This window comes from Pan troglodytes, chromosome 23 (genome assembly GCF_028858775.2).
Source record: "Pan troglodytes isolate AG18354 chromosome 23, NHGRI_mPanTro3-v2.0_pri, whole genome shotgun sequence".
Lineage (NCBI taxonomy): Eukaryota > Metazoa > Chordata > Mammalia > Primates > Hominidae > Pan > Pan troglodytes.
The window spans coordinates 42,942,060-42,964,581 of record NC_086016.1 but is presented as its reverse complement, the minus strand read 5'-3'; the positions used below and the strand labels follow the sequence as shown (position 1 = coordinate 42,964,581).

The window sequence follows — 22,522 nt, the reverse complement described above, 5'->3', positions numbered from 1 at the left end:
CAGGTGGCACAGTTCCAAAACCATCCCCAAGCACACCCCCGCCCCACGGAAAAATTGTCTTCCATGAAACCAATCCCTGGTGGCAAAAAGGTTGGGGACTGCTGTCGTACACAACCAAAGGTCACATTTGTATAGTGGTTTTACATTTTACAAAGCTTCTCTCTGTGCCCACATGATGCCACTTAGTCCTCAGAAGCCCACAGTACAGAGGAGGAAAGTTCAGAGTAGAGAGACAACTTTGCCAAGATTGCCATCAGTACCCAAGCTGTGGAACCAGGACTCAGAACTGGGTTTGATGACTGAATCCCACATTCTTCCCTCTTTCAGCTGCCCACTGCTGTCACACAGGAGGAGAAAGAAGGGCTGACTGCTGTTTTCGGGAGCCGGCGATCCACACTCTGCCTTGAGCTGTCGGATTCCTCGTGACTAAGTGATGCGCTCAGAGGACAACCCTGCTCTGGCCCCGATGAACAAACATTTCACTTTCAAAAGCTGAGTTTTCAGCCTTGGAAGGGGAGACTCTTCATTTATGTTCACTTTGTTCACATACACAAGAGAGAGCATCCGTTCTAGAATCCAACTGGACTTTATTTGACACAGAATACAATATGGCTACAGAAACAGCAAACTGAAAAAACAAAGCAGAAAAAAACACAGTTCCATCCAATTTGTAATTAGGTAACAGCAGGGAAAGTCATTAAATGAATAACAAAACAATTAAGCTTGATGGAAGAAGTCTTTTCCTAGTGCCCATACCTGAAAGACAAAGTAAATTACTCTGATTAATTCCAAGGTAATTTCCTGTTTGAGACATAAAACCTGCTTAAACACATAAGCAACTTTAGTTAGAACCTAAGTGATCACAGTGTGCTCCAGGATTGGGTGACGACACTGACACTAGCTTGGCTGTCGCTGTGATTCCCCTTTCCCCTCCCCATCTTACAGGACTTCTTGCCTACTGCCCCCTCTTAGGGACAGGCTCTCCCTCTGACTCAACCATGCCCACCTGACAGGTGCCAGTAGCTGCCTGGTGGTATTAGGGAGGTGAGAGGGAAAAGTCATTGGTGGTTGTGAAAGGGAGCTCCGCCTGCTCACTCCCAACAGGGGCTCAGACAGTTTGAACTTTCGGGCTGCCCTGATCATGGCGGCCTATTTTCACCTGAACTCCAGTACTCAGGCATGTTTAGGGTAAAGCTAATAATGAGAATAGCAATTGATCAGCCTTCAATTTCAAAATCTGTCATCAGCTCCAATTACAACTCTGATTACAGTCAGTTCTATACAAAGAGAAGAGAAGCTAGGTGTGGATTCTGGAGGTTTCTGTTTTCCCCAGAAACCAAAATTTGGCTCTAAGAAGATTACAAAAATTAACGGGGGCCGGGTGCAGTGGCTCACTCCTGTAATCCCAGCACTTTGGGGGGCTGAGGTGGGCAGATCACCTGAGGTCAGGAGTTCAAAACCAGCCTGGCCAACACAGTGAAACCCCGTCTCTACTAAAAATACAAAAATTAGCTGGGCGTGGTGGCAGGTGCCTGTAATCCCAGCTACTCAGGAGACTGAGGCAAGAGAACTGCTTCAACCCGGGAGTTGGAGGTTGCAGTGAACCGAGATCACACCACTGCACTCCAGCCTAGGTGACACAGTGAGACTCTGTCTCAAAATATATATATATAAATAAAAATAAATAAAGCCAAGGAATTTCTTCCACATATAAACAGATTTCTTGAACACAAGATCCCTCATTATTATCTTTTGTCCTGGATCTTTTTAGGCAGTTAACCTGATTAAAATAATTTGTTATTTGGATAGAAACTAGGGCACTGGAACTCTGGATCACAGCTTCTCATAAGAAATCTACTTGAATATTGTCTTTAAAAAGCTGTTGTGCCAAATTCCACATAGGTTAGGCTCTAGCATGTGAGATGGGCTGTAGAACAACCCTATCAGATTAAAGAAAGCTGAAGAATTTGTTTTCCCAATGCACTGATAACTACCACCTGGGAAAGTCACCAGTTAGAGTGGCAGAGTCAAAGCCCCAGATAAGGAATTCTTCATACCCCCGCAATTCTTAGATTTAGCCCTGGGCACATGTACTGGCAAAACGAGACCATTCTGGTCTAAAATGGAACCTTGAGCCTGCTGTAGGGCAGAGCCAATTACAAAGGCCCCCTGAAAACTCAGAAAAGTCCTCTGCCTTGACATGTATTCCTGTTATGGTTCCCTGTAGAATGCAAGCTCCAAGGGCAGGAAGGACCGTCTCAAATGTTTTTATATTTTACACGGTACTTAGCATATATTTTGCTGAAGGGAGCCCAACAGTACCACTCAGATACTGAGTATTTGGCAGGTTTCTTAAAAACTGAATACGCATTGACAAGACTTCCAAATGTTTTACCAAAATAAATTATTGAATTTAAAGGCAAAATCACTGCACCAATAATGGATTTCTAAACATTTCACAAACAAAAGAATCCTATTTTTTGTTTTTTTTAAACCCAAGAATAGCCTAATAAAGACATATTTAAATTAAGAAACTCCTTTCCCATAAAAAATTCAGTAAAGAAAATGACCAATTAATTCAAAATAAAGCAACGTGCAGGAAGATAAACACAGCAGTTCACAGAAAAGCGTAAGAGATATAAAAACATGAACAATTGCCCAATCTTACTGAAAATTCAAAAATGAAAATCGAATACTGATTGTCACCTATCAGAGTGGCTAAGATGGAAAAACTGTATAATGAAGCACTGGCAGGAAATGAAGAAAGGGGAGTTCTGCTTCACTGTTTGGAGGGAGTATAAATTAGTGTGTATTCTTAGGAATGGAAAACCTGACACTATTTATCAAAAACAAAAATCTACATTCTTTTTTTTTTTTTTTTTTTTTTGAGACGCAGTTTTGCTCTTTTGCCCTGGCTGATGTGGCGTGATCTCAGCTCACTGAAACCTCCGGGCTCCCGGGTTCAAGCGATGATTCTCCTGCCTCAGCCTCCCAAGTAGCTGGGATTATAGGCACCACCATGCCTGGCTAATTTTTGTATTTTTAGTAGAGAGGGGGTTTCACCATGTTGGCCAGGCTGGTCTTGAACTCCTGACCTCAGGTGATCCACCCGCCTCAGCCTCCTAAAGTGCTAGGATGACAGGTGTGAGCAACTGCACCTGGGCTTTTTTTTTTTTTTAAATTGGGTCTATTACCTAGGCTGGAGTGCAGTGGCATGATCTCAGCTTACTGCAACCTCCGCCTCCTGGGCTCAAGCGATCCTCCCACCTCAGCCTCCAGAGCAGCTGGGACTACAAGTGCATGGCACCACATCCAGCTAATTTTCTTTCTTTCTTTTTTTTTTTTTTTGAGATAGGGTCTCACTCTGTCATTTAGACTGGAGTGCAGTGGCACGATCTCTGCTCACTGCAACCTCTGCCTCCCAGGCTCAAGTGATTCTCCTGCCTCAGCCTCTGGAGTAACTGGGATTCCAGGCATGCACCACTACCGCCCAGCTAATTTTTGTATTTTTTTAAAGTAGAGACGGGGTTTTACCATGTGGGCCAGGCTGGTCTCAAACTCCTGACCTCAAATGATCCACCTGCCTCGACCTGCCAAAGTGCTGGGATTACAGGCATGAGCCATCAGGCATGGCCTAATTTACTATTTTTTGGTAGAGATGGGGTTTCAACATGTTACCAGGCTGGTCTCGAACTGGTGGACTCAAGCAATCTGCCCACCTTGGCCTCCTAAAGTGTTGGGATCACAGGTGTGAGCCACCAAGCCCAGCCATACTCTTTACCCATAAATTCCTCTTTTAGGAATTACTGCTCCAGATACAGCTACACATTTGCACAAAGCTTCATGTATAAGGATGTTTCTCCCTTCACATTGCTTGCATCAGTGAAAAACTGGAAACACAAATGTCCACCAATAGGGACTGACTTTGTTTTTTGAGACGGAGTTTCGCTCTTGTTGGAGTGCGATGGTGTGATCTCAGCCCATCACAACCTCCGCCTCCTGAGTTCAAGTGATTCTCCTGCCTCAGCCTCCCAAGTAGCTGGGATTACAGGTATGTGCCCCCACGCCCAGCTAATTTTGTATTTTTAGTAGAGACGGGGTTTCTCCATGTTGGCCAGGCTGGTCTTGAACACCCAACCTCAGGTGATCCGCCCGCCTCGGCCTCCCAAAGTGCTGGGATTACAGGCGTGAGCCACCGTGCCTGGCCAGGGACTGACTTTTTAAAAAATATAAAAATTGTTAAAAACATGCAAACAAATAAAAAAAAGAAAAAAGTTAAGGTACATTTACATAAAGAAATACTCTGCAACCATTAGAAATGAGGTAGTTTGTTATTTGTGGAAATGGAAAATCTCCAAAATGTACAAAATGAAAAAAAAAAAAGGTGAATTACTGTATAGGTTACTCACTTTTATGTTAACAAAAAAATATATATACACACAAACATGTAAATACCGGGACATATAAGAGATAGTCAGAAAATCTCCTAAGAAGCTGTCCTGTTGCTGATGGCTAGCTCCAGCAAGCCGGAGCAGGGGCCTACAGTGGGAAATTCATATTTTGTGGTATACCCTTTCAACCATTTAAATTTTTAAAAGTTTACCAGGTCATATTTTATTTATATAACAATAAAATCTAATCAGGATAGCCATAAATGCTATATCAGAATTAATCACTGTGAAATAAACCAGTGAAATATGATAAGTGGATACAAGTCTAGCCCAAAGCTACCTGACATTAGGTAGTCCATGGAGCCTCATTAGGATGTAATTCTGGAAATATTTAAGAGTTCATAGATTATCACATTTTCTACTTTCACAGACCCTAGAAGGTTGGGAAACCTGCCGGGCACGGTGGCTCACACCTGTAATCCCAGCACTTTGGGAGACCGAGGCAGGCAGATCATTTGAGATCAGGAGTTCAAGACCAGCCTGGCCAACATGGTGAAACCCAATCTCTACGAAAAATACAAAAATTAGCTGTGCATGGTGGCACACACTTGTAATCCCAGCCACTTGCTAGGCTGAGGTGGGAGGATCGCTTGAATCTGGGAGATGGAGGTTGCAGTGAGCCAAGATAGCACCACTGCACTCCAGCCTGGGCAACAGAGCGAGACTCCGTCTCAAAAAAAAAAAAAAAAAAAAAAAAAAAGGTTGGGAAACCCTAGGCTGCAAATGTCTAATGTTGGCTAATCCTTTGTGCATTTTCCATATAGATAAGTCCTAGCTTAAGTAACCAAAAACTAGTTTTAAAAAAAAACAAGGCATGTATCATGTCTCCAACCCCCAAGGCCACGCTCCTTTCAGCCTGAGGCAAGTCAAAAAGCCCCATCAAAACAACCAAAGATACCTACTTTTGGAATTCCCACTCTCTGTTGTCCAATGGACACACCTGTCGTGTTTTGAGCCAGCGAGAAATGCAGTGGAAGTGAAAAGCATGCTGAAAGAAAACATATATTTTATTAAAAATAACTCTGTGCAGGCTCAGCCATCGAGCGACAACAGGTCCCACAGGGTAGTGGCATGGGTGACATATAGTGGGCAAGAAAAGAAAAGAAGACAACGAGAGGCAAAAGTTCAACAACTGATTATATCTTGGTTAGATGCAAGGATATTTCCAACAAAACATTTGTTAGAAATGTCATTACTACTAAAGGAAATCATTCAGGAAGCACAGGAGTATGTGCCAGCACTGAGCTCTCTTCTATTTAAGAGAACATGGAATGTGGCTCCTTGGTCCCATTCAGCCTGTAAGGGGATACTTCCACTTTCTTTGGGAAAGGAGGCCCCTGATCAATGCAGATTTCAAATATCCCCATTCTGGGTCTCTAGCTTCCCTCCCACCCTCCTGCCCCTGGAGAATGCGACCTGTAGGAGCAGAGCCTTCTCCCCAACCCTTGGTAGAGAAGTGCATGGTCACTGCCGCCCACCCAGAACTGAGACGGGCACTTCCCCAACCTCCCCACACCCAGCTCAGCTCTGGTCAAAGAAACTTTATTTCTAGATTTATTCACAGACATATTGATATTACAAGAGCTCAGTACTTCACGTGCCTTTAATGGGTGAGGGACTTTGTCTTAGGGAATGAGATAAAAGAAAATTGGGGTAAAAGGAAGTATTCTTATGAGGGACAAACGGCACACAAGCAGCCTAAAGAGCATCAAAAGGCTTATTTCATAATCAAGACAAGAAGTAAAAAGACAAGAGTATCAAGAACACTGGTAACTGACAGGGAGCTAGAAGTCTGCTTAGATTTGGGAAAAGGACAATCTGCATGCAGTTTTTTGGCGTGGGCTCATGACATGCAGATGCTAATCACAATGCTTCTGCAAATGAGCACTTCTCCCCCTGCTCATGTGCGTATTAGGACAGACGCAGCAAGTGCTTCCTTCATTTCGTCTGTGATTGGTGCACTGTGGTGGGGCACGGGGAGAAACACTCACCCTAACAAAACAACAAAAGCTTTACAAGCTTCATTTAATAACAACTGAAATCTGGTCGGTACGTCTCCCAAAGTATGTATGGAACTTAAGGGATTATATAATATGGATTATTATCTTGTGAAATGTCTTTTGACAAAGACAAAAATATAATTCAGTAACTAAGAGTGGAATCCACAGCTAGTACACTAGGGATACCCAAGAGGACAAATATTCTCTTAGAGTGACAGCCTTTTGGAAGATCCCTTTTCAGCTGACTCTTGTATAACTCACTGTGAAAAAGAGAAAGAGCAAAATTTCCAAAAGGCAGAAAGCAGAGACATTTTTCTTAACCATCAGGTGTTGGGGTCGGGCTCACCGAAGGGTAGACAGCTTCTCCCTCTCCCACCTCACCCACTGAGCACTTTGCAGCAGTACGGTGTCCTGGTAGAGCCCAACTAAGTCAGAGCATACCACGCGCTGGGGAAAAGGGGGCTGTAAAGGAGGTGTCAGGGAGGTGACAGCACCCCTGAACATTTACTAAGATGTATTAATGGATATATTTAGCGGTCAAAGTACAATTTACAGAAGATAAATTTATAGTACTTGACAGTTTACAGAAGATGTTGACATGTATTACCTCATTTGAGGCCTCACATCAACCCTGGCAGGCAAGCATGACAGATATTTTTATCTTCATTTTACAGACAGGAAACTGAAACCCAGACAAGTGACTTGCCTAATTCATGGAGCTGGTTTGTAGAAGACCCAGAACTAGAACCCAGGACTAATCCAGAGGCTTCTGCCACACCATGCTGGCTCTCTTCTACGGCAGGCTCTCTGAGAGAATCTCTCCTTAGCCAAATTTAAGGGGATGTTCACTCTCTTTTCTTTCCACATAAAGGAACATGGTTCTTAGTATATGTCTGTATGCCAGAGAGGGCAAAGAGCCCAATATACTTCCTTTATCCCCATGAACGATTAACGCTCCCCCATGGCCAACATGGTCTACTATGAGCCTGGCCAAAGGGTCCCAACAAAGATGGAAGAAGGTGTACCCGAAAGTGTGGGTAGGGGCTGGGCACGGTGGCTCACGCCTGTAATCCCAGCACTTTGGGAGGCCGAGGCTGGCAGATCGCCCCAAGGTCAGGAGTTTAAGACCAGCCTGGCCAACATGGCGAAACCCCATCTCTACTAAAAATACAAAAATTAGCTGGGTGTGGTGGTACACACCTGTAATCCCAGCTACTCGGAAGGCTGAAGCAGGACAATCACTTGAACCCAGGAGGTAAAGGTTGCAGTAAGCCAGGATTGCGTCACTGCGCTCCAGCCTGGGCCACATAGTGAGACTCCGTCTCAAAAAAAAAAAAAAAAAAACCAGTGTAGGTACGAAAAAGAGTTGCAACCCAACAGGAAAAACTACTGAGAACACCATCTACACAGTAACACCTCTACCTCAAATTTGTATTTATTTAGATTTTTTTTTTTTTTGAGACAGAGTCTCACTTTGTCACCCAGGCTGGAGTGCAGTGGTGTGGTCTTGGCTCACTACAAGCTCCGCCTCCCAGGTTCACACCATTCTCCTGCCTCAGCCTCCCGAGTAGCTGGGACTACAGGCGCCTGCCACCACACCCGGCTAATTTTTTGTATTTTTAGTAGAGACGGGGTTTCACCGTGTTAGCCAGGATGGTCTCGATCTGTTGACCTCATGATGCACCCGCCTCGGCCTCCCAGAGTGCTGGGATTACAGGCGTGAGCCACCGCGTCCGGCCTATTTAGATTTTTAACAAGCACTTGTGCTTACTATGCGCCGGGAGTTGTTTAATCACATTTTAACATAAATCATCTAATCCGGATTACAATTTTATGTGGTCCACTATCAGCCCCATTTTACATGAGGGAACCCAGGATTAGAGATGTTAAATGCCTTGCCTAATGTCACTTAGCAAGTAAGTCACAAAGACAGGGAATGGTGGTCTGACTCTAGAATCTCTTATCCCTGTGTCATGCTGGGAACTGTGGGTATTCTGTCCCCATGACACAGGAGGCCCTGACAAGACAATTTTAGCTCATGTGACTGGGACTTTACAGCTTAAAGAATGAATTTTTAACACATGCTAGAACTAACATATTTGATATTTGTTATCCTTCACAGCTGTCACACTCTTGAAAGGCCATTCAGTCCAATAAAGCTACACAAAACATTTCTGGCATAAGCCATGTTAAAAAATAATCTTATCTCAGTACATAAGCCACACTTAAAACACACACAGAGACTTAAACACTCAATTTACTCATCAAACTTAGTTCCATTAGACACCTGGTCTTTAAAAAAGTCTGTTTCAAAGGTACAAAGTTCTACCACGAGAATATTCCAAAGGGTGCATGTAGGTTTTGAAGGCAATTCTCATAGATGAAGCCCCAAAATACTGCTAACAAAATTGGGTCCACCTTATAATTAAGACAAATAAGTGCCTTTTTGCAGTAACTGTAATTTTTACCCTGTAACAGGTGAACAGTATTATGATTTAAAATCTTTTTTACTATTTGCATACTTTTGGGAGAAAGGTGGACTAGTCATTTTTTTCCCTAGTTATTTTCAAGACTAGCAAAGCAGGAAAAGTGGAAATATGTTTACAAGCCATGCTGACAGGTAAAGATGCTTCCTTACGTTACAGACTCCCCATGCGACAGTACACTCTTCTGAAGTAGCGGACGCCTGGTTAGCTTGACATTCTATGCCTGTGGGAACAAGAGCAACAGGATCACTGGACCTTGGGAGCAGCAACGTTTCAATCTATAGCAGCCAAAACAATTCTCAAGTGGTTAATTAGCCATAATTGTTTTTTAATGAATGTGGGAAAGGAAGAACAGAGAAGACAGAGATAACAGTATGCTTTCTGACGATTTCCTATCCTTGTTTAAAAAGAGTAACAAATGGGAAATGCACATCTCACTCCCGTTGCCCAGGCTACAGTGCAGTGGCATGAGCATGGCTCACTGCAGCCTTGACTTCCCTGGGCTTAGGTGATTCTCCCTCAGCCTCCTGAGTAGCTGGGACTACAGGTGCCCGCCACCACACCAGCTAATTGTTTGTATTTTTTGTAGAGATGGAGTTTCACCATGTTGCCTAGACTGAGTTTTTTTCCTTTTGAGATGGAGTTTCCCTCTTGTTGCCCAGGCTGAAGTGCAATAGCACAATCTTGGCTCACTGCAACCTCCGCCCCCCGAGTTCAAGCGATTCTCATGTCTCAGACTCCCAAGTAGCTGGAATTAACAGGCGCACACCACCATGCCTGGCTAATTTTGTATTTTTAGTAGAGATGGGGTTTCTCCGTGTTGGCCAGGCTGGTCTCAAACTCCTGACCTCCGGTGATCCGCCCACCTCAGCCTCCCAAAGTGCTGGGATTACAGGCGTGAGCCACCGCACCCGGCCTGCAATGAGTTCTTGACTGAGATCAAGATCTGATGGGTAAAGCACAACTGGGGATAAATATTCACAGAACAAGAATTACTAATGCATAACTTGCTTTCTCTGATCATAGTAACTAAATGGAGTCTCCCTTCTGAAGAATAAAAAGCTTCAGGAGAAACTATTTAATAGGGGAGAATTACTTCAAACTACTACAGGTGAAAAATAGTAAAACTATGGCTAGGCGTGGTGGCTCACACCTGTAATCCCAGCACTTTGGGAGGCTGAGGCAGGCGGATCACGAGGTCAGGAGTTCAAGACTAGCCCACCCAACATGGTAAAACCTGTCTCTACTAAAAATACAAAAAACTAGCCGGGAGTAGGCCGGGCGCGATGGCTCACTCCTGTAATCTCAGCACTTTGGGAGGCCGAGGCAGGCACATCATGAGGTCAGGACTTTGAGACCATCCTGGCCAACATGGTGAAACCCCGTCTCTACTAAAAAAAAAAAAAAAAAAAAAAATTAGCTGGGCGTGGTGGCGGGTGCCTGTAGTCCCAGCTACTCAGGAGGCTGAGGCAGGAGAATTGCTTGAACCCAGGAGGCGGAGCTTGCAGTGAGCCAAGATTGCATCACTGCACTGGAGCCTGGGCGACAGTGCAAGACTCCGTCTCAAAAAATAAATAAATAAAAATAAAAATAAATAAATAAATAAAAATTAGCCAGGTGTGTGTGGTGGTGGGCGCCTGTAGTCCCAGCTACTCAGGAGGCTGAGGCAGAAGAATTGCTTGAATCCGGGAGGCAGAGGTTGCAGTGAGCCAAGACTGCGCCACTGCACTCCAGCCTGGGTGACACAGTGAGACTCTGTCTCAAAAAAAAAAAAAAAAAAAGTAAAACTATTAAAAAAAAAACAAAACTAGATGTTAATGGGCATGTGTAGTTTTAGGGGAAGAGATACCATGATAATACTTTTTTCTTTTCACCCTTCGAAAATGTGGAAAGTGGGCCGGGCATGTTGGCTCACACCTGTAATGCCAGCACTATGAGAGGCTGAAGTCAGGAATTCGAGACCAGCCTGACCAACACGGCAAAACCCAATCTCTACTAAAAATACAAAAGTTAGTGGTGCATGGTGGTACATGTCTGCAATCCCAGTTACTTGGGAGGCTGAGGTAGGAGAATTGCTTGAACCCAAGGGGCAGAGGTTGCAGTGAGCCGAAGTTGCACACCACTGTACTCCAGCCTGGGCAAAAGAGCAAGACTCTGTCTCAAAAAACAAACAAACAAACAAACAAACCAAAAAAGGCTGGGAGTAGTGGCTCACGCCTGCAATTCCAATGCTTTGGAAGGATGAGGGTGGCGGATCACTTGATGTCAGGGTTCGAGACCAGCCTGGCAAACATGGCAAAACCCCCTCTCTACTAAGAAGGCAAAAATTAGCCAAGCATGGTGGTGGATATCTGTAATCCCAGCTACTCAGGAGGCTGAGGCAGGAGAATCACTTGAACCCAGGAGGCAGAGGCTGCAGTGAGCCGAGATCACACCACTGCATTCCAGCCTGGGTGACAGAGTAAGACTGACACACACACACACACACACACACACACACACACACACACACACACAGAAAGCAAAGCACTTACTTTTGCTAGCCAGATTCACACTACAGAGTAACTTGGTTTGCCAACTGATAAAAATAAAGAATTGGGGCCCGGCCCGGTGGCTCACACCTATAATCCCAGCGTTTTGGGAGGCTGAGGCGGGTGGATCACGAGGTCAGGAGATCGAGACCATCCTGGCTAACATGGTCTCTACTAAAAATATTAAAAAATTAGCCAGGCGTGGTGGCGGGCAGCTGTAGTCCCAGCTACTCAGGAGGCTGAGGCAGGAGAATGGTGTGAACCTGGGAGGCGGAGCTTGCAGTGAGCCGAGATCGCACCACTGCACTCCAGCCTGGGTAACAGAGCGACACTCTGTCTCAAAAAATAAAAATAAAAATAATAAAATAAAATAAAATAAAAATAAAGAATTGGGTCAGGCACAGTCGCTCACACCTGTAATCCCAGCATTTTGGGAGGCCAAGGCAGCAGGATCACTTTAGCCCACGAATTCAAGACCAGGCTGGGCAACACAGCAACATCTCATCTCTAGAAATAAAAAAATTAGCCAGTTGTGGTAGCACATGCCTGTGGTCCCAGCTACTAAGGAGGCTGAGGCAGGAGAATGGCTTGAGCACAGGCGGTTGAGGCTGCAGTGCACCATGATCGTACCACTGCACTCCAGCCTAGGTGACAGAGCAAAACCTTGTATCAAAAAAAAAAAAAAAAAAAAAAAAAAAGGCCAGGCATGGTGGCTCAGCCGGGAGTGGTGGCTCATGTCTGTAATCCCAGCACTTTGGGAAGTCGAGGCAGGCAGATCATCTGAGGTCAGGAGTTCGAGACCAGCCTGGCCAACATGGCGAAACTCTGTCTCTTCTAAAAATACAAACAATTAGCCGGGTGTGGTGGGTGGCGCATGCCTATAATCCCAGTTACTAGAGAGGCTGAGGCAGGAGAATCGCTGGAACCTGGGAGGCAGAGGTTGCAGTGAGCTGGGATCGCGCCACTGCACTCTACCCTGGGTGAAAGAGCAAGACTCCATCTTAAAAACTAACAAAAAAGGGATCTAGGGTCTATGCAGTGTATTTAAGAACTTATTGAAACTGGAATACACTACTATAATTAAAAGAATGGCAGAGAAAAGTAAATATCATGTCCTTTAAGCTGGATCCTCTAACTTAGAGGAAGACTACGTATTATAAAATTAGCTAAATAAGAGCCACAATTATTAAAGTGAAAATCAAAACTGTTTCAAGGTACATTATCGTGTTTAAATTTGATCTGGGTCTTTCTTTTGACTGTGGCCATGGCACTACTAACCTAAAGAACCCTTCAGGCTCCCTTCACGGTAGAGTCCTTTCCTTCATCCCTGCCATACCTGGAACATGCTCCTCCTCCTATCACTCTCAAGTCCTCCTCACCCTTCAAGACCCAGCTTAAATCCCTACTTCTTGACTGAAGCTTTTCCTGACTCTTCCACCCTGAGTCATTTTCCTCTCCTTCAGGCACTCTTAACACATCAATTATGAGTATCTCTTTACATACCTGACCTCCCTCCTTCCCCAACTCAAAGCTCCCACAGAGCAGGGACCTGGTCTTTCTATGCCAAGTGCAAATTAGGCTCTTGGTACTTGGACAAGCAAACAAAAACTATTTCTATAAATAGAAGAAATACGGGACAAATACAGATTCATTCTTTTTTTTTTAGACAGTCTCGCTCTGTTGCCCAGGCTGAAGGGCGATTCATTCTTTTTTTTTTAGACAAGTCTCGCTCTGTTGCCCAGGCTGAAGGGCAGTGGCACAATCTCCACACTGCAACCTCCACCTGCCGGGTTCCAGCTCTTCTCCTACCTCAGCCTCCCAAGTAGCAGGGATTACAGGTGTGCACCACCATACCAAGCTAATTTTTTTGTATTTTTAGTAGACATGGGGTTTCACCATGTTGGCCAGGCTGGTCTTTAACTCCTGACCTCAAGTGATCTGCCTGCCTCGGCCTCCCATGGTGCTGAGATTACAGGCGTGAGCCACTGCATCCGACCAAGATTCATTCCTTTTTTTCTTTTAGACAGAGTCTAGCTTTGTTCCCCCCAGGCCGGAGGGCACTGGTGCAATCTTGGCTCACTGCAACCTCTGTCTCCCAGGTTCAAGTGATTCTCCCGCCTCAGCCTCCCAAGTAGCTGGGACTACAGGCATGCGCCACCATGCCTGGCTAATTTTTTGTATTTTTAGTAGAGATGGGGTTTCCCCACATTGCCCAGCCTGGTCTTGCACTCCTGGCCTCACGCGATCCATGCGTCCTGGTCTCCCAAAGTACTGGGATTATAGGCGTGAGCCACCGCGCCCGGCCAGATTCATTCTTTACTACAAAATTCCTAACAAAGAACAAAAATGTATAGGAGGGATATTACTGCAATCTAGAGTACCAAATAAGAAGGGATATAGCAGGGAAAATGATTAAATATTAGTGTAAAATGTGCTCAATACAAAAGTTTTCCAGCTTTTGTTGCAGAGAGTAAGTACAGGGGTTGAGTCCAGTTAGTTTAAACGGGCAGGAACTGTTCACTGTCAACCCAGAACAGGTTGACAGTGGCACATAACGGGTTCATGTCACACCCCTGCCAAGGCAGAAGCCTATCATGTGATTTATAAAGCTTGGGGACCTTTAAGCTTTGATAAAAACGCTGTAATCCCAGCACTTTGGGAAGCCGAGCCGGGTGGATCACTCGAGGTCAGGAGTTAAAGAGACCAGACTGGCGAACATGGTGAAACCCCGTTTCTACTAAAAATACAAAAATTAGCTGGGCATGCTGGTGCATACCTGCAGTCTCAGCTGCTCAGGAGGCTGAGGCAGGAGAATAGCTTGAACCTGGGAGGCAGAGGTTGCAGTGCACCGAGATCATGCCACTGCACTCCAGCCGAGGCAACAGAGCAAGACTCTGTCTCAAACAAACCAAACCAAACCAAACCAAACCAAAATACTGATGGATCTGTAGTTTTAGGTAGATACTAACATCTTCTGGGCCAAGGCTGGGTCTAAGATGATGAAGATTCCCCATCATCAGGAATAAGATTACCAGAGGTAATAGAGAAAATAAAACCTAGCATATTTGATTTTTCAGCAACTCCTTAATACAACCAAGGAAGGAGACAGTGTAAAATAAAATAAATACAAAGGTACAGGAGGGCATGCAGAATCAATATGGACTTAAAAAAGGAAGTCTTCAGAATCCAACTGGGGCACAGCCATAATCATTCTTATTTACTTAGAGCTATGTATATAATTACTCATTTAAGGTCAGACAAGATTTATTAAAATACAACCGTTGCTAAATCTAGATTCTTACTTTCATCTTTAACAAAAATTGTCTTTATAAAAATGATAAATCCATTTATTTCTTTACTTGCTAAGTTCTTTTCCCATATAAATCCTTTTTTTTTTTTTTTAAGTTATGGCACTCAGACTTCTCCTCAGTGTCTATAATAAAAGTGTGTGGCCAGGGGCAGTGGCTCACACCTGTAAGCTCAGTGTTTTGGAAGGGCAAGGCAGGAGGATTGCTTGAGTCCAGGAGTTCAAGACAAGCCTGGACAACACAGCAAGACCCAATCTCTAAAAAAAATTAAAAAATTAGCAGCTAGATGCGGTGGCTCACACCTGTAATCCCAGCACTCTGGGGGCCGAGATGGGTGATCACGAGGTCAGGAGCTCGAGACCAGCCTGGCCAACATAGTGAAACCCCGTTTCTACTAAAAATACAAGAAATTAGCCAGGTGTGGTGGCGGGTACCTGTAATCCCAGCTACTCGGGAAGCTGAGGCAGGAGAATTGTTTGAACCCAGAAGGTGGAGACTGCAGTAAGCCGAGATCGTGCCACTGCACTCCAGCTGGGTGACAGTGTGAGACTCGGCCTCCAAAAAAAAAAAAATTAGCTAGGTGTGGTAGTGCACGTCTGTGGTCCCAGCTACTTAGAGGCTGAGGTAGGAGGACTGCTTGATCCCAGGTCAAGGCTGCAGGGAGCTATGACTGCCACTGCGCTCCAGCCTGGGCACTTGAGTGAGACCCTATCTCTAACAAAAAAAAAATACATAAAAATAAAAAATAAACAGTGTTTCTCTTTTTGAGATAGGGTCTCACTCTCTCACCTAGGCTGGAGTGCAGTGGCAAAATCTTGACTCACTGTCACCTCTGCCTCCCGGGCTCAAGGGATATTCCCACCTCAGCCTCCCAAGTAGCTGGGACCACAGGCGTAAGCCACCATGCCTGGCTAATTTTTTGTAGAGACAGGGTTTCGCCATGTTGCCCAGGCTGGTCTTGAACTCCTAGGCTCAAGTGATCTGCCTGCCTCAGCCACCCAAAGTCTTGGGTTTACAGGTGTGACCCACCTCACCTGGCCAGGAGTGTCTTTTTTTTTTTGAGACAGAGTTTTGCTCTTTTTGTCCAGGATGGAGTGCAATGGCAGGATCTCAGCTCACTGCAACCTCTGCCTCCCAGGTTCAAGTGATTCTCCTGCCTCAGCCTCCCATGTAGCTGGGATTACAGGTGCGTGCTACCACGCCCGGCTAATTTTGTATTTTTAGTAGAGATGGGGTTTCACTGTGTTGGCCAGGATGGTCTCGATCTCCTGACCTCATGATCCCCCCGCCTCAGCCTCCCAAAGTGCTGGGATTACAGGCATGAGCCACCGCGCCCGGCCTAAGAGTATGTTTCTTTTTGTTGTTGTTGTTGAGATGGAGTCTCACTCTGTCACCCAGGCTGGAGTGCAATGGCGCGATCTCAGCTCACTGCAACCTCCGCCTCCTGGGTTCACGCCATTCTCCTGCCTCAGCCTCCCAAGTAGCTGGGACTACAGGCGCCCGCCATCGCACCCGGCTAATTTTTTGTATTTTTAGTGGAGACAGGGTTTCACCTTGTTAGCCAGGATGGTCTCGATCTCCGGACCTTGTGATCTGCCCGCCTTGGCCTCCCAAAGTGCTGGGATTACAGGTGTGAGCCACCACGCCTGGCCTAACAGTGTGTTTCTTAAAGGTAAAGACTTGAGGTCGGACGTGGTGGCTCACACCTATAATCCCGGCACTTTGGGAGGCCAAGGGGGGTGGTTTTTTGAGGCCAGGAGTTTGAATGAGTCATGTCTGTAATCCCAGCGGTTTGAGAGGCCAAGGCGAATGGATCACCTGAGGTCAGGAGTTTGAGACCAGCCTGGCCAACATGGTGAAACTCTGTCTCTCATAAAAATACAAAAAATTAGCCGGGTGAGGTGGCCCACACCTGTAGTCCCAGCTACTTGGGAGGCTGACGCAGGAGAATCACTTGAACTCCAGCCTGAGCGACAGAGACTCTGTCTTTAAAAAAAAAAAAAAAAAAAGGTAAAGACCTGCCCGATCTCAGTCATTGTTTTATCCTGGTGCCTACCAGGATGCTCAGGATATGTATCAGGAAAAGATAGGACTTAGAAAATACTTTCATAAGTTTTTGTTATAGGATTTCAATATCCTACTTCATCTGACATTCAAAATATATTATGAAACAAAACAGGTATCCCACTGAAAGCCTAATATGATGTCTCAAGCATTTCACTCTAAGAGAAGACAATATAGATCGCCTTTGTCTTCTGTGGTCCTTTTAAGAAGTACATTCTCTCATATCCAGAGACACATATACACTGACTTAAATATAGAGAAAAAAAAATCAGGGTTATATAAAATCATTAAAAATCATTATTTTCAAAACAGAGCCCCAAGAAAGTAAAATTTTCTCTGGGTATAACTCCTTGTGAAAATCCAAGGCCGAGAAACTGGCAAGCATGTAATCAAAGACCCCACCCAAACACATTTGAAACCCTGCATATGTTTTTCTGTGATGGGTTCACGTCATCTATATTAAACATTATGGTAGGTGCTGATCTTCCTTGGCTGTAGTGTGAAGAGATAAACAGTGTCAAAGCTCAAAGAAGCCAAGGGCAATACATGACCAGTATAAGCCATGACTGCTTTCCAACAGAAAATATTTGATTCGTGCTTTTCAAGTTGGAAACATCTGAGCAAGTTTAAGATAAGATCTAAAGCTCAACTATGGGTTAGTCTTACATTGCACAATAAAGTAGTTATTAACCACATGTGACTACTGAGCACTTGAAATGTGGCTAGTCTGAATCCAGAAGTGTTATAAGTGTAAAATACACAGAATTTCAAAGATAGTACAAAGACAGAACGTAAAATATCTCATTTTTTTTTACATCAATTACATGTTGAAGTAAAACTATTTTGGCTATAAAAGGTTAAATAAAATACATTAATTTCACCTTTTTATTTTCTTTTTACTTTATGAATGTGGATACTAGAAAATTTCAGGCCAGCCACAGTGGCTCACGCCTATAATCACAACATTTTGGAAGGCCAAAGTGGGAGGATCACTTGAAGCCAGTTCGAGACCAGCCTGGGCAACAAAGCAAGATCCCGTCTCTGAAAAAAACAAAAAAAAAAAAAAAAAGGAAAAAGAAAATTTAAAATTATATATGTGTTTGTATTGGCTTACATTCAGATTGGACAGTGCTGGGTTAGACAAAACCAAGGAAGAGAAGAGGTGAAGAATATTCTAGGCAAAAAAGACTAGGCTATTTAAGGGCTCTAAAATAGAGCACGGACACTTAAGAATGGAAAAGCAGACCGGGCGTGGTGGCTTATGCTTGTTATCCCAACACTTTGGGAGGCAGAGGCACACGGATCACCCGAGGTCAGGAGTTCGAGGCCAGCCTGGCCAACACGGTGAAACCATGTCTCTACTAAAAATACAAAAATTAGCTGGGTGTGGTGGCAGGCGCCTGTAATCCCAGCTATTGAGGAGGCTGAGGCAGGAGAATCACTTGAACTCGGGAGGCGGAGGTTGCAGTGAGCTGAGATCACGCCACTGCACTCCAACCTGGGCGACTCCATCTCAGAATAAGGAAAAAAAATGGAAAACCGGCCAGAGCCATGGCTGCTTTGGCCACCGTGGTCAGTTAAAAAAAAAAAAAAAAAAGCATCCAGGTAAACTAAGAGAGTGAGCAGGAGTGACTCAAGACAAAGTTGTAAAGGCAGGTGAGTGATCTGAAAAATAAGTTCCTATAATTCCATTTCTAGAAACTTGAAGTTTCTTTCCTCCATTTCTGGCCTCAGTAACAAATCATTTTAGTTCCCGGATGAAAAAGTAACCTCAACTGTTCCTGGTGTGATCAACATTCTTGTCCCTTCTACTGTAAGGACAGGAAATCAGTCCATCAAAGACTATAATCAGATCACTATGTGCTGACCACTACATGTAATAAAATATGTGGAGATTTAAATGAAATTTCTTTAGTGCAATTAATTATTTATTTAGATGTTGGCAATGATTTCCTTTTTATTATGTTTGGGCCTAACATACAAAATCCTCACTCCTTACGCTTCTTTCTTTTGTAAACAATGACCAGCAAAAATTAGATCAGATAGACTTTTTTTTTTTTTTTGAGACTTTGAGTCTTGCTGTGTCGCCCAGGTTGTAGTGCAGTGGTGTGATCTCGGCTCACTGCCACCTCCGCCTCCCAGGTTCAAGCAATTCTCCTGCCTCAGCCTGCGAAGTAGCTGGGATTACAGACATGCACCAGTACGCCCAGCTAATTTTTGTATTTTTAGTAAAGACAGGGTTTCACCATGTTGGCCAGGTTGGTCAACTCCTAGCCTCAAATGATCCGCCCGCCTTGGCCTCCCAAAGTGCTGGGATTACAAGCATGACCCACTGCGCTTGGCCTCAGAATATTTTAGCTCAAAGTTTATTTTCCTCCTTTCACTATTTCTACCTTTGAGTCTAGGTACAAGATGGAAGATATGCAGGAAAAATCAACAGTGCCTGTTGTCCACAATTAATTCTAAATGTGTCCCTGCCATCTTTAGATTGAGTAGATTTATTCTGAGAGCTGGGTATGCCTCCAGGACATCATAAAAAAACTACTCTATTTCAAACACACCAACAGACTAGATACAGAAGACCGAGTGCTCAGAGTAGGCTTGTTATCTCCTTGTGTGAAGAAGAAAATCAGTCACATCAAGATAGCCACAATCTCTGCAACCTTCTCAACTTCCTCCCATCCTCCTCCAATTACTTACAAAGATCCATAATGTGGTTCCTGCAGATGGCACAGTTATCAACCACAATATCCCAGGCCCAGAGGGCTACTGCATTCCACTGCAAAGACAAAAAGAGGGAACAGTGCATTCTGCTTGTAACACACACACACACTCTTTAGGACCTCAGGCTGCAGCTGCAGTTATCATCTCTTTGGCCACAGGGAACCACCAAACAAAAGTTTTTGGATATTACGTTAATCTTATTATACCAAAGACAACAGTAGACTACACGTATGTTCTATTCTCCAAAAGGCTGAGTATATGAACACAGAAATTAATGTCATCTTTTAATTTGTTTCCTATAGTTTAAAATAATTTAGTCTGGCCGGGTGCAGTGGCTCACGCCTATAGTCCTAGCATTTTGGGAGGCCGAGGCGGGCGGATCACTGAGGTCAGGAGTTCAAGACCAGCCTGGCCAACATGGCAAAACCCTATCTTTACTAAAAATACAAAAATTAGCCAGGCCTGGTGGCGGGTGTCTATAATACCAGCTATTTGGGAAGCTGAGACAGGAGAATCGCCTGAATCTGGGGGACGGAGGTTGCAGTGAGCCGAGATCGTGCCACTGCACTCCAGCCTGGGCGACAGAGTGAGACTCCATCTCAAAAAAAAAAAAAAAAAAAGGGGGCACAAACTTGAATTTCTGTGCAGGTTTTGGTGGCAGTTGCAGAAGAGCTCAAAATCTGAATAAGTATCTGCTCTACGCAGCTCTGGAAGCATGAGCAATGAAGTGAAAGCTAGAGAACAGAATGAACTAAGATAATGACTGGATCATAAAATGGGTAATCATGGGATAAGCTGGATAATTAAATACCCGTGTCAGTACACAAAACAAGGTCATCACTTAAATCTTAGATTACTTCATAACAAATTCTACAATTCACTAGAATTTTGTTTCTTGCCATAAAATAAACTGATGTTCTCAACTTTTATATGTTTAGACTCTTCTATTAAGATAATAATTCCAGTAAGAGTTTAACAGAATTTCATTCATTCAACTCTGGCTTCCTCAATTACAAATACTCCCAAACCTTCATCGCTTTCAAACCCCATTCTCAGTGCCTAGTAACTTCTTTACCACTTTTCACATCACAGCTTCAAGGTGGAGGAAAAGCCCCTACTTCTATTATTTTTCAATATGGCTGCTGGCTGTAACTGAGCAGCAGTGGCCACAACGAGACACCAAAAAGCAGTAGGACGGGGGATATTGTCAGTGTTTAGCCAGATGTTCTAGGAATATCTTCCCTATTTTAGAATCTCCATTTTGAACAGCTTTCATGTTAGGTGGGAATCGATACTGTTCTCCCAAACTGTGGCAAACCACTAAAAGGCATTTCATGCAAAAAGACACGTTCCATTTTTGCTTTCCCACGCTTACCAAGTCGTTCGCGACTAGTACTCAACCCTCCCTAACTGCCACAGGATTTGGGCTCGGATTTTCTTAACAAGTTCCACCATGCTTTTTATTATTATTTTGGAAGGGGGAGATTCTGGACGTGACAGAGAACCCAAGAGTGGGGTGGTTGTGTGAAAAGCCAACAGACGTCTCAGAAGAGCCAAGCATTACACTCCAGACTCTAACCAGGCGGTGTGAGGCCTCGGTTCAGCAAGGATCCCTCCAAGTGAGAGGACCCCTCCAAGTGAGAGGACCCCAAGCTTCAAAAAGGGGCGGAGCAAGATCACCAAGGGGGCTCCTCAGAGGCCTCTAATGCGGTAGGACCTCAGGTTCCAGGCTTTCGCCGCACTGCCCCATCCTCCACCGCCGCATTCGCTTCGACTCCCCATTCCACCCACCCCACCCCACCCTACCCTGTCCTTCCCCCACCTCTCAACCACTCCAGTGACAGCTCAAGCGCTTGGCTCCCGCCGCCAAGTCGCAACCCCGCGTATCTCAATAAGCAGCTCTGTGATTGGCCCCTTAGCCTCACAGCGAAACCAACACTTCCCCCAACAGTGGGCCGCCGTCACGCCGATCAACTCTAAGACCCGCCCCCCGGCTTCCTTTCGTGGTACCCGGTCCCAGGAACGCCCTGAAATGAAACCCTTTACTCCGCGCCTCGACCATCCTCGGGCCTGCCAGCCAGATCCGCGCCTCTCTAGCTTCCCTGAGGAAGGCGCTGGCGAGACCCAACCTTTTTCACTTCAAAGCGCTTCTTGCCCGCGCCGCTGTTGGTGCCGCTCGGGGTATCCACATCCATCGCTGCCGCCATTTTGGAAACACACGGTCTGTCGTCCGACCACCGCGCCTGCGCAGCAGCGCACACTTCGCTCCCCCCACTTCCCCGGCACCTCCTCCCGCACCCCACCCCTTACTGGCGCGCGAGGCGGAGGTGGGGGCGGAGCACGTGACCACGCCTCTTAAAGGGGCTGTCGCAGGTCGCCCCACCCGCGAAGTGTAGGCCGGGGAGGGGGCGGTGGCCGGAGTGGGTGGGGCGGGGCCGGGCGGGGCCGAGGCTACGTGAGCTAGCCGGGTGGAAACGTTCGAAAGGGCTCGACGTCGCTGCCTCCTCTGGGAAGCCCCCGGCCGCGCTCCGTCAGCTGGGGCGGCGGCTGCTTCCTCCGCCTGAGCCAGACCTGCGCCGCAGTCCTGTCCTGCCTGCCGGGCTCGCCGAGTTGCCGCGCGGCTCCCGGTGCTGGCGGGGGTGGGCGCCCGCGGCCTGCCCCGAAACCCAAGAGTCCTCGCTGGTCTTTCGCAGACTCTGACCCGCTTCCGAGCCAGGCCCAAGGTGCAGTCCCCGTGGGAGGGCTGGGGCCCAGGCACCGTCTGGTCTCCGATTTCTGTTCGGGAACTGCTCAGGGATTCGATGGGGAGAGAGGAGACCCCCGAAGTTCCTCCCTAAGGCCACACTGAGCAGGCCCCCAGCCCTGCCTTTACTCGCCCGCCAAGCCTGGGGGGTGGCCTCTGCGCCCACATAGTCGCAGTCCTAGGACCGCCTTTGGTCGTGGTGCACGGTTTCACCG

General features: G+C 45.7%; 1 protein-coding gene across 2 annotated transcripts; it reads right to left on the bottom strand.

Annotated features, from left to right (window-relative positions):
- Window positions 1–567: 567 nt before the first annotated feature.
- RBX1 (ring-box 1) lies at window positions 568–21,880 on the bottom strand. Of its 2 annotated transcripts, XM_515153.7 has the most exons (5): window positions 21,694–21,880; window positions 19,541–19,619; window positions 9,090–9,160; window positions 5,354–5,439; window positions 568–756 (listed from the first exon to the last, which is right to left on the bottom strand). In XM_515153.7, the coding sequence occupies exons 1-5, from the start codon at window positions 21,769–21,771 to the stop codon at window positions 744–746; spliced, it is 327 nt and encodes a 108-aa protein (XP_515153.2). In that variant the 5' UTR covers window positions 21,772–21,880; the 3' UTR covers window positions 568–743. The 2 variants fall into 2 exon arrangements, with proteins under 2 accessions (XP_515153.2, XP_063663986.1); XM_063807916.1 differs by lacking the exon at window positions 5,354–5,439 and having other exon boundaries at window positions 21,694–21,849.
- Window positions 21,881–22,522: the final 642 nt, after the last annotated feature.